At 49.2% G+C, this 12,279-nt stretch overlaps 1 protein-coding gene across 1 annotated transcript; it reads right to left on the bottom strand.

Moving 5' to 3' along the window:
* Nucleotides 1–1,766: 1,766 nt before the first annotated feature.
* On the bottom strand, nucleotides 1,767–2,715 carry SDHAF1 (succinate dehydrogenase complex assembly factor 1). The gene has a single exon (XM_080908807.1). The coding sequence runs from the start codon at nucleotides 2,662–2,664 to the stop codon at nucleotides 2,308–2,310; it is 357 nt and encodes a 118-aa protein (XP_080764933.1). The 5' UTR covers nucleotides 2,665–2,715; the 3' UTR covers nucleotides 1,767–2,307.
* Nucleotides 2,716–12,279: the final 9,564 nt, after the last annotated feature.

The following is a 12,279-nucleotide window of genomic DNA, read 5'->3' as shown; positions in this document are numbered from 1 at the left end:
TTGGTAGTTTTACACATATTCCAGGCTGAAATATGTGTAAACCTCCTGCCTCAACCTCCAGAGGCCTGGGATTACTGGTGTGTGTCAGCAGGCCTAGCTAATATTACTGTTCTGTGCTGCTTGGAATGAAACCCAGGCAGGGCCTGGAGCATGCCAGGCAAGTCCACTGTTGATCCCCATCTCTAGTCCAAATTCCCGGGGTTGACACTACCAGGTTGCAAGCCTGATCGCAAATCTAAGGTGTGAGGGAAGAGGTGGGAACAGACAAACCCAAGAACAGAGCAGAGCCCCGTGCTAGCCCGATGTTCATTGATCATAGCTCGTCCTCTCTGTGCTGGTCCCCAAGCTGCACACAGAATGGACACCTCCTTGAATTGCCACAAGGCCCCACTGTGAGGCCACACAAGAGCGAATACCTAAGGCCAAGTCCTCCCTGACTTAGTGGAGCTGGAAGATCCTGTGGACTTCTGGCACAACTAAATCCTAAATGATGTCTGTCTCTGCACCCCCGCCCCATTTTGTCTTTGTCCATTTCCTAGTGGCCAGGCTGCCCTATCAGTTTACCAGACAACAGGATAGCTCTCCTTTTAAACTTCCATACTTAAAGTCCCAAGGAGGACTCCTCTGGCTTAGGCCATGTGTTCCACCTTCAGGAGGGGCCACAGTCAGGTCTGCTTGAATCCTGGAGGCTAACCATGGGGAAGGAGTGTCTTCAGAGAAGATGGAAAGGCTGCTGGAAATGCAAAAATGGGTACTGAAGAGGCCTAGGGAGCAGTAGCTTCTAGGGGAGCCCACAGTAAGGTACTCTCTATCTATCTGTGTGTGTGTGTACACTATCTATCCATCTGTGTGTGTACACTATCTGTGTGTATACACTATCTATCTGTGTGTGCACACAGGCAGCAGACAGACATCAAATTGCTGTAGTTAGTTCTTGTTTTCTGTGTGTTCATTAGGATTTGAACTCAGCTAGTCTGGCTTATCATCAAACTCCTTCATTCACTGAACCATCTCTCTGTCTTTTCTTTCTTTCTTTTTTAATGACAAGCTCTATGTAGCTCAGGCGCTTGGGGCCAAGAAGAGAGGAGACTGGAGGCAGGGATATGTAAAGGTAGGGCTTAAGTAGTCACTTTCAGAACTCTGGAGTTGAGATGGCCCCAAGATTAACAGGGTTACCTCAGGGCTGGAAGTGAATCCCAGAAGTCACCACACTTGCTTAACAAGCACAAGGCCACAGACAGAGCAAACACACTAACATGTGTTGTAGAACATGCCTGTGATCACACTAACGTGTTGTAGAACATGCCTGTGATCTGGAGGTGGAGGGAGGATTTGTAGGCCATTATCCCTGACATGACCACATTGAGGCCAGTCTAGGCTAAGTGAATCCGTGTCTTAAAAACCACAAAAACCAAACCAACCAGGATCACCTTGCTGAATAATACTGAGTCTGGGAGAAGAGCAGAGAGCTAACATCCTACGGTGGGGGCAACAAGGTGAGATAAAAGTCCTAAGTAAATAGTATCACAGGCTCTGTCAACAAGGTTCAGCTGGGGTCCCACATTCCTCCCTTTTGTTCCCACCTGCCTCTTCAACCTTGGCGTGGCAGCTAGACTATAATCCCAAGAGTTTAGAGGCTGAGGCAGAAGGAGCGGATGCTGGGACCAGCCTAGGCTCTATTCTAACAAGACCCTGTCTCAAAAGGAAAAGCAAAGACCCCTAAATGAAGGAATCAACAAGACTGTTAAGACAACAAGGAAGTGAGCACACCTCACATTTATTCCCTTTAGACAATAATCCTGATGAAGACTAACAGGAGTAGGGACTAGAGATTCTCCTGGAGTCTCAGACTGAGCAGCTGGGATGAGCTGTTATAACCTCCCTTACAATCCTGGTTCTTCACGAGTCGGACAACCGTTTTCCAAACTGCACTGAGCAGTTTCTCACGGTTCATCAGGGTGTTCTATTAAACGTGCGGCAAAAAAAAAGGTCTGTTTTCTCTGCATTAAAAACAGCAAAGGGCATGGAATGGGGAGGTGAGTGTATTCTTGGATGTCAAGAGAGGTGTCACGGCCCCGAGGGGAGGAGAAACTGCGTCAGTGCTCTCTTTGACTTTGGGCTGGTGTATCACAATACATTGTGCAGCGGGTCGACGCCACAGGATGCCCGGAACCTCCTTGGTGAGGGAGTGTCTGATCTCTCACCATGCATCGAGAATTCCGTTGTCTCTCAAGACATCTCTGCTCCTATGTGGATGAGTTCCCGATCCTCCCCCAAACTATCAGAAGGAACCTTTCTCTGGGTCTGTCACCGTCCATCGGATCGCGTTTCCCGTGTCCCCGTGCCTTCACACGGATTCTTTCGGGCATCACTATCGTCCAGCCTGGTCCCCGGGGCCGTCGCGTCGCCGGGTTCCTCAGCCGGGTTCCGAGGGCGCACGAAGGTACCCATGGCCGTGGCGTGGCCGGAACGCAGCAGCTGGAGCTGACGCCGTCCCCGGCGATACAGATACTCGATACGCAGCACGTCGGAGCGCGGAAGGCTCGCGTGCTGCCGGAACTCCGCCCGCACCCGCGCCTCAGCGCCCGGCTTTCCGCGTCCGGCGCGCAGCAGCTCGCGGTACAGGTTCAGAACTTGCCTCTGCAGCCGGCTGGGGCGGCTCATGACCACGGCGTCGTGGTCACTAACCCCGAACCCGCCGGAAAGACCGCCCCGACGCACAGCGCTGAGACGCTAACGGGCAGGGTAACAGGCACATCCGCCAGAAGTCCCGCCTTCCGTTATCCGGTGCCGCCGCATCCGATTGGCTAGTACTGCAGTACATCATGATGGCTCTAGAAGTGGGCGGAGCCTCTGGTGCTCGGGTCCACCCTAAAGGGAAATCTTTGAGTTGCTTACTGTCCTGGCTATTTCTGAACTTAAATGGAAGCAAGAGGAAGAGTCTAAGCGGTTAGACGCAGGAAGAGAGTAGAAGGAGATAGTTCTGAGTACTGGGAAGACTGAGAGCGAAGGGTTCGAATATGGGGGGGTCATCAGAGGGCGTAGGGATATTGGGAAGGGGCGTGCAGTTTTTAAAAAAGACGTTTACTATTTGGGGGGTTGGAAAGTGCATAATCTGACGACATGACCGTTCCATGGTATGATTAGGGGAAATATTTTTGTTTGTTGTAGATGTGAGAGGACAGCCAGAGGCATCTAGAAGAGTCCAGAACAAAGAGAGGAAGTAGTCTGGACATAGCCAGGGCTGTCTGCGAGAAAGGAGAGAATAGTGTTGGGGTTCAGGATTAGCCACACAAACCACTGGGAGACACTACTGTCAGTAGGGTATCGGAACGGTTTATTGAACACACATTCAAAGACTGACTAATCAGGGATGCAGACCCCAGACAGTCCTCAGAGCCAGTTCTTATATGGGAATCCCCACCCCACCCCAAACAGGTGCATTTGTCAATCTAGACAAAGCACTGTCTGACCTTTAAGCTGATTGGCTGGGTCTAGAAGGCTGGAAAAGCTAGGGAATTTCCAGAGGTCTCAAGGGAGGCACCTACCAACCATATGATGTTATGGTCAGGGAACATTAGGTCAGGTTGAGGTCATGAGCTACAAAATGAAGGTTAGGAAATATGGCAGAACTATTGTCAGGTTTAATGCTTAACCAATAGCGGGAGATAATGCACAGAGAAAACGGAAGTAGGAGAGAGCTTAGAGAGAACAGTGTGAATAATAACAGGATAATGAGAATGAGTAAGTATCTGGGGGAGGGAAGCCGGAGAGCTGGAGGGAGATGGGCTTGTGTGTGTGTGTGTGTGTGTGTGTGTGTGTGTGTGTGGTGAAAAGGGCTAGGATGCTAACATAGGCTTTGAAATGCATAACAAGTACTTGTGATACTGAGGGAGCCTGGAAGCCACCAAGCTCTTTGATTTATTGATCGGCTCCAATAGGCTATACATCCCTCCTAGAGGGAAATGAGTCCAAGTTTCTGAGGCATGCTAGCTTTTTTTCCCCCACCATCAGACCGCCAGAAATCCTCCCTCAGGGTGAGCTCGTTTCTGGATATTTGGACTGCCCTTTGGAGTTGGGGGACTGGAGTTTCCCTTAGACCTGACAGAAAGTTTAGCTACTAAGTGTAGCCAGTCTTTGTTACTTTGTGGGTTTTTCTTTATCCCTGCCCTGCATTCTACCCCCTTCACTAAATAGAAGAGGAAGAAGAGGGAGGGAGGAGAGAGAGAGAGAGAGAGAGAGAGAGAGAGAGAGAGAGGAAGTCTGTGGGTCTGTTGGCAGATTTCCTGGCCTGCTGAGGTATGGAATGATAAGAGGAGATACACTTGAGGCTCAAGGCTCAGGGTGAAGATTCTGTTGACCTTGGGGGATGGAGGAGGAAGGCCTCTGGATGGGGACAGAGTCCTGCATCTATTTCAGCAATTGTTTCTGTTAGCTCGTGGCTTTGCTGCCCACAGTGCTGTGAGGTCTAAAAAGGCTATAAAAAAGTAAACTGGAGGCTGCTGCAGTATCGGCTGGCAGTCCTCCCAAATCTATCTCTTGTCTCTGCATCTTCTTTCTGCTTTTCCTATACTCATCCTCCCTCCCCTCCCAGGCCGTTCCTGTCTTCCGGCGGGGCCAGCACAGGGCCATTGCCCCATACAGCCTGTTTCAATTCCTAAGGACCTGAGACTATTACCCAATACTAAGACTTGAACTCGGATCCTCTGGAAGAACAGCAAGTCCTCTTAACTGCTGAGCCATCTCTCCAGTTTTTTTCCCTTTGTCTCAAAGATTCAGGATCTTGCCATGTTGCAACAATGGGAAAGTCCTTACTAGCTGTTGGGTTAGCCTGGCAGCCTTCAGGCCTCCCCAGGGTATCAATTTTCAAGGCTGCAAAGTATCATTTGAATTACACTTCAGGGGTGGGGTGGGAGGGTGATGGACCCTGCCCCCTTGAGTCCCTTAGGACAAGAGGACAAGCTCAAAGTCCTCAGCCCAGTGCACTTCCATGCCACTGCTTATGTAGATGAGCTAAGTCGATGGTGTTGTGTTTTATAAAGGAAGCTAGGGATATGTTTGGTGGAGATGCAGTATGATGTGGGGGAAGGAGAAAGAGGGGGGTGCATCTGTGGGCCCATCCTGAAGCATCCCTTCCTCCTAAGGTACCAGCCACAGGACAGTATAGTATAGAATAGAGTCTATTTAGGGTATGGGGAGGGGAGTTGAGGGCGTAGTAGAGGCAGAGAGAAAGGCAGAGAAAGAGTAGAGGCTGGCCATGAGCATGTGGACAGAGAAGGGGAGGGAAATGGGGAGAGAAGGGACAGGGGGAAAAGAGAACCGAGGAAGAACAAGAGAGCGAGGAGGGGGCAAGTAGCCCCTTTTATACTGAGTCAGATATACCTGGCTGTTGCCAGGTAACTGTGCCAGGTTACTGTGGCCTAGGAATGTCAACAACTGGGCCACAGTCCTTATTTTTATTTTATACATGTTTCTATAAGCAGCCTTGGGATGTGTGTGTGTGTGTGTGTGTGTGTGTGTGTGTGTGTACACGTATGTACATATACAGTGATCTGTCTCATTTATCTGTGTCTCAATAATAACCTGTTCTACCTGGTGGTGCACATCTTTAATCCCAGCTCTTGGGAGGCAGAGGCAGGCAGGTCTCTGAGTTCAAGGCCAGCCTGGTCTACAGAATGGGGTCAAGGACAGCCAGGGAAACCCTGTCTTTGAAAAAAAAAAAAAAAAAAACCTCCAAACCTCAAAAGTTTTATTATTTTTTTTCCATCTAACTTGTTTACTGAACACTTTATGCCAGACACATCTCTACATACTATAATGTTTAATTATTTGTTTTCTATGATTTACACTGTACAAGGCTGGGGATGTATCATCAGCCCTAGAGTGCCTGCTTGCCTAGCATTTATGAAACCCTGGATCTGATCCCTGACATTGAATAAAACCAGTTTGTGGCGCTGTACCTGTTATTCCAGCCTAGATACATGGCAAGACTCTGCCTCAAAAACAGCAAAAGAGATTCTGAAGTGGCCAATGTTGTCAATTTTATGATGGGTAGGCCTGGGGAGATGCATCTGTTCTTTTGGCTTGCTCCTCTTGCTGAGGCCATCCCTTGATTCCCAGGATCCCTCTGGGTTTTAAACTTCCACCCATTTCCTATCAAGTGGTTCTGTACCTCTAAGACAACTTTGTCAAACAAGCTAACAGGCTTGCTTTATTTTCCTGTGGCCTAGAGGAGTCATAAAACCTGAAACATTTACTGTTCCCCCTGCCCCTGTTTCTGCTCCCCTCCCCCAAGGCTTTCAGATCCCTCAATATACCTTTGGAGACTAGTCTTGCTCTCAGTTTGTAGGGTTTTCTAGGTGACATACTTTGTCTCTGTTTCCAGATGTGGACAGAGGACCCGAGACCTGTCCTATATCAGCCGGCTAATGTGATTGGTTTAAGAGATAAGGACTGGCTTTGGGACAGTGAGGATCAGCCCTGAGACTTTTGCCCAAACCGAGACAGAAATGCTGGTTCCCTACCAGGATTGCCAAGCTGTAGGAACTTGGAATGGTGGCTCCACCTTTGCCCCACAGACAAAACAACCGTGGTCTGAGAATTAAGCTGTAGCCATCTTCAAATATCCTCCCCTCATTTCTTCCCAGGGATGGGGCTATTTAGCTGTCTACTGACCACTAAAGATGTTAAAGATGCAATCCTCCATCTCCTTTGCAGCCAGATGATAAAGTCCTACAGAGCGTTGATGTGTGGGAAGTAGAAGGCAGTGATGTGTGCCATTTCAGGCTTGCGTACTTGGAAGAGGCCCAATCCCTTTGTGTGCACACCCCCCTCCATCTTGCGACTATGTAGAAATGGTGGGAATCAGCTTATGACATTGTCGCTGGGGGGCATAGCCAGATCTACATTAGAACGCTCACCGAGGCATCGGGGGCAAACCTGCAATCCCACGTTTTCCAGGTGAAGACAGGAAGATTGGGAGTTCAAGGCCAGCCTGGGCTACATAAGACCCTGTCTTGGGAGGAGGAAGACTAGAGAGATGGCTAAAGGGCACTTTGGATGGGAATGGCTCCCATAGTTTCATAGATTGAGTGCTTGGACATCAGGGAATGCCTCTATTTGTGAGTATGACCTTGTTGGCGGAAGGGTCTCACTTTAGGCTTTGAGGTTTCAAATGCTCAAACCAGGCCAAGTGTCATGGACTTCCTGATGCCTGCTGATCCATATGTAGAACACTCTCCGCTCCTTAACCAGTATCATGTCTGCCTGTGCACTGCCAGGCTTCCCACCACAGCAATAATGGACTAAACCTCTGAGCCTGTAAGCCAGCCCCAAATAATGCTGCGGTCATTGTTCCCAGTATCCATGTAGAGTGACTTCCAACTGCTACAGCTCAAGTTACAGAGGGCATGGTGCCACCTTCTGGCCTCTAAGGGTACCGTCTCACTCACACACACACAAACACCCCTACATGTCTACCTTCACCAAAATGTCTGTGCAATACCAGGGGAGGCCAGAAGAGGGTATCAGATCCCCTTGGAACTGGAGCTGTGCCTGGTTGTGAACCAGGACGTAGGGCTGAGAAGCAAATCCAGTCCCTCCACAGAGTAAAACTTGCCTATACCCACTGAGCCATCTTACCCACCTCTGAATGGGTCTTGAATGACTGATTCTCTTCCACTGTATACGGCAGCCGATGACACAAATGCTAACCACTCTGTTTTACCTTTGTCACTGCTGGAGAAGAAGTCCAGGACTTTGTCCTGGTTGGGGTTGCGATTGCTATGATAGAACACCATGACCAGAAGTATCTTGAGAGGAAAGGTTATTTTGTGTACATAGTCTGAATCATTGTTGGGTGAAGGAAGCCAGGGCAGAAACTCTAAGCAGGGCAGAAACCTGCCTAGATGATGAAGTGTTGCTTACTGGCTTGCTTAACCTGCTCTCTTTCTTTCTTTTTTGATTTTTCGAGATAAGATCTCACTCACTGTGTAACCCTGGCAGTCCTGGAACTTACTCTGTAGACCAGGCTGGCCTCGGACTCACGGCAATCTGCCTGCTTCTGTCTCTGCCTCTGGAGTGTTGGCACACCCAGCTCAGCCTGATTTCTTATAGCATGCAGGACAGCCAGCCCAGGGATGGCCCCACCCACAGTGGGGCGTGCCCTCCTCCACCAATCACTAACTAAGAAAATGCCCTACAAAGCTGGAGGTGGTGGTACCCAACTTTAATCCTAGCTCTGGAGAAGCAGATCTCTTTGAGTTTGAGGCCAGCCTGGTATACGTAGTGAGGTCCAGGACAGCCAGAGCTGCACAGTGAGAACCTAGCATGAAAAACCCAAGAAAGAAAGAAAGAAAGAGAGAGAGAAAGAAAGTTAGAAGGAAGGAAGGAAAAAAGAAAGAAAGAAAGAAAGAAAAGGAAGTGTCCTATAGATTTGCCTACAGTCCAATCTTAGGGAGGCAATTTCCCAATCAGGATGACTCTCAGATGACTCCATCATGGATCAAGTTGAAATAATACAAAACCAAAGAGGGAATAAAGGAAGGAAGGAAGGAAGGAAGGAAGGAAAGAAGGAAGGAAAAGAAAAACCAAGGTGGTGGTGCATGCCTTTAATTCCAGCACTTGGGGGGGGGGGGCAGAAACAGGCAGATCTCTGAGTTCAAGGCCACCCTGCTCTAACAGAGCAGCCAGGGCTACACAGAGAAACATAGTCTCGAAAAATAAAACAAAACAAAAACGGACGGAAAACTAGCCAGCATTAACTTGCCAGCATTGTAGGCCACGCAGACCGGACAACTAGAACGGGGAGCTGCGCATGCGCCTTTGTTCACCTCTCAGGTCCCTGAGGCTGCAGCCAGGTTCCGGGTACCAGACTGTGCTCAGCACGAGGTATCCGCACACACTCTAGTAGCTACACTTTAGCAGAAGTCACGGACACAGGTGGCACCGCTCAGCACCGAGCCCTTGTCACACACACATTGGTCACACTCACAGCAGTAGCTGCCACTGGCGCTGCGCCCAGAGTAGCTCTTGCTTTTGAGCTCCAATGGTCTGGGAGCACAAGCTGTAGGAACCTTCTCAAGGCTGGGGTGGGCTGTGACGGCAATAATGTCACAGACCCCCGGGTGACGTAGAGACACAGACAGCGTTAGGTAGAGAACAGAGTTCCCTGGCAGGATACTTATGGGTGGAAAAGGGAGAAAAACAGAGGCCATAGAAAGGAGCAATCTGGGGTAACGGAAGAGACTAGAACACAAGAAACAGGGTCCCTAAAAGCCACAGCAATGTCACACGTGCCAGGTTGTTTCCCAGGTCAGCAAGAAGTGGAAGTCTGCATAGAGCTGGCAGGCGGGGAAGGCAGGACAGAGGTAGTTGCCTAGAGAGAAAAGTAATCCCAGGATCTCGCTCACCAGATGCAGAGGGCATATAGTGGGGGAAGGGGTTATCAGAAGTCACCTGACAGGATCAGAGAGGTGAATGAAGAAGGCATTAGAAGAAAACCAGGGGCTCTGGAATCCATCAGAGTCACACTGCCAAATGCTCTGGAATTTTCTGTTGTGCTTTATAGAAAGATAAGAAGGAGTATGTTTGGTGAAGCTCGGAATGGTGTGGGGGAAGGGGGTGTCTCTGCAGGCCCATGCTGAGGCATCCCTCCCTCCTTCCTCTTGAGGTACCAGCCACTCCATGGTATAGCATAAAATAGTTTATTCAGGGTGTGAGGAGGGGAGTTGAGGGGGGGGGGAAGGGAGGGAGGTAGATGGGGGAAGGTGGGGGAAGGGAAGGGAAGGGAAGAGAGGAAGGGAGGGAGGGAGAGAGGGGGGAAGCAGGCCACAGTACATGGAAAGAGAGGAGGGAGGGGAAAGAGACAGGGAAGAGGGTAAGCAAGGGCAAGAGAGAAAGAGGGAGAGGAAAGAGCAAGCAGCCCCTTTTATAGAGAGTCAGGCACACCTGACTGTTGCCAGGTAACTGTAGGGCGGAGCCTAGCCTAGATGCCGACATTCTTTTATTTCAGTGATGGGTAAAGAATTTCACTGATTTGTGTCAGCCTGAGAAGTTACTTGCAAAGCTGAGGTTGGAGAGTCAAAAACTCTTACGCTACCCTGGATTACACAGCTAGTTGAAGACCAGTCTGGTCTACACAGTGAGTTCGAAGCCACCGAGTCCCTGTGTTGAAATCACCACAACAAAATCTGGTAGGAGAACATGTATCTAGCATGGGCAGGGCCCTGGGTTCCTTCTCCAGCACTATGGGGGAGAGGAAGAGGGAGAGGCTGAGATCAAAGCTGAGTACAGTGACACTTGGTAATTGCTCCTGAGCCTGAGGCAGGAGATTGGAGTTAGAAACAGCCTGGGTAACACAGTGAGACCCAGTATTAATTTTAAAAAACGAAGAAGAAGAACTAGGAGGTATCAGAGGTTAGTAAATTGGGACAGTCATTAGGGATCAGAAAACGATTCAGTGAGAAGCTGGCCGGAGGCACCATGAAAGTCATAAAGGATTCAGTTGGGGGGATCAATGGTGGACTAATTGGAAGGTCCAACCTACTGAGAGGTCAGTGGAAGTTAAATGGGGTGTAATGGCAGCTGGGAGGGGGGTGTAGAGATGAAGCAATGGGAGGTCCAAGAAGATGGCAGACAGAGGAGCTAGTGAACTAGCCCAAGGGTTGCTGAGAATCAGGATGAGTGACTGGCTTTGGGTACCATGGGGACATGGGGTCAGGAGGTGAGTCACTGGAGAAATGGGTCACACAGTGAGCAGGGAAGATGGGGTCAGAGAGGCCCAGAGAAGGCTGTCAGTAAGGAGCTCAAAGCAGAGTGTTGTGGTCGCCGCCTGTCATCTCTGCATTTGGGACATGGGAGCAAGAGATCATCCCTACAAGGTCCAGCCATTCTTCCCCAAAACCCAAGTGGGAAAAAGGAAGGGACAGAAGCTTAAAGAGATTAAAAAAAAAAAAAAGACATTATGTCATTATGTATTCTCAGCTACTCAGGAGCTCATTACATAGAGCAGGGTTGCCTTGAATACCTGGTGCTTAAGGAGGCCAGAAAAGGGAATTGCATCCCATAAAAGTGGAGTTCCAGATAGTCTTGAGCAGGTGGGTGCTGGGAACCGACCCTGGGTCCTCTGTAAGGGTGCTAAGTGCTCTTAAACACTGAGCCATCTCTCCAGCTGCAGGAAATAACTTTAACAAGTGTAACTATACTCGGAAGTCCAGGTGACCAGTACCCATGGTCCCGTGTCAGCAACACTGACCAAGGAAGAGGCAGAGCAGGGGATGGGTGAGAAACATGGGAAGTTAGTTACTGTTGGTCAGCCTGTGGTCGGTTGATGGTTAGCTCAGGACTAGACGGTCTTGTTCTTGTCCCTGATAAAGTTGCTGTTGCCTGGGGTTAGGGGGGAGTTCATCTCAACGTATAACATCTCTTTCTCTTGGAACCTAAGAGGACTGCAGGTCAGAAGAACACGGAGCAATAGAGAAAGACAAAATGGAGACAGAGATGCCAAGTTTTTGTCCTGTTTTGTATTAACCACCAGGCATGGACAGGTCCAAGTAAAAAGTGTCTGCTTTTTATCAAAAGAGGTCTCCGATTTCTCAGGGCTGGGGCGATGGCTCAGTGGATTCCATAGTCCTCAAAAGAAGGGGGAGGAGGGAGAAGAGAGAAAAAAGAAAGAACATTAAAAAGCATGTCTTATATTTTGAGTTGTGAGCCTAGCCTTTAACAGCTACTCATCTCTTAGTTGGGTGGTGGTGACACAAACCTTTAATGCCATCACTTGGGAGGCAGAGGCAGGTAGATCTCTGAGTTCAAGGCTAGCCTGGTCTACAGTGTGAGTTCCAGGACAGCCAAGGGCTACACACAGGGAAACCCTGTCTCACAAACAGTCAAACAAACAAAAACAAAACACAAGAAAAAAAGAAAAAGAAAATCGAGTCTTTGTGTCTTTATGACACATTTTTTTTTCTTTTAAAAAGATTAGGGGGATGTAGCCCAGGCTAGCCTCAAACTTGCTGAGTACCTGGGGTTGGTTGATCTTGAACTCTGGGATTTCAGACACACTGCCACGTGTGCCCTTGGCTTATTTGGTCCCTGTGTAGACCAGGCTGGCCTCAAATTGTGGCAGTTTGCCCTGTGAGTGCTGAAATCGATTGGCATGCTCCACCTTGCCAACCTACAGTCTTCATTACACTTTGACGTCCAGGAAAGAAAAACAAGGTAGAAAATCAGACAGAGTCACTCAACAGGCTGAGACTGCTTTATTGGAACACTGAGGGACCC

This window comes from Micromys minutus (assembly GCF_963924665.1).
Source record: "Micromys minutus genome assembly, chromosome: 32".
Classification (NCBI taxonomy): Eukaryota; Metazoa; Chordata; class Mammalia; order Rodentia; family Muridae; genus Micromys; species Micromys minutus.
This window is presented reverse-complemented; position numbering and strand designations above follow the sequence as displayed.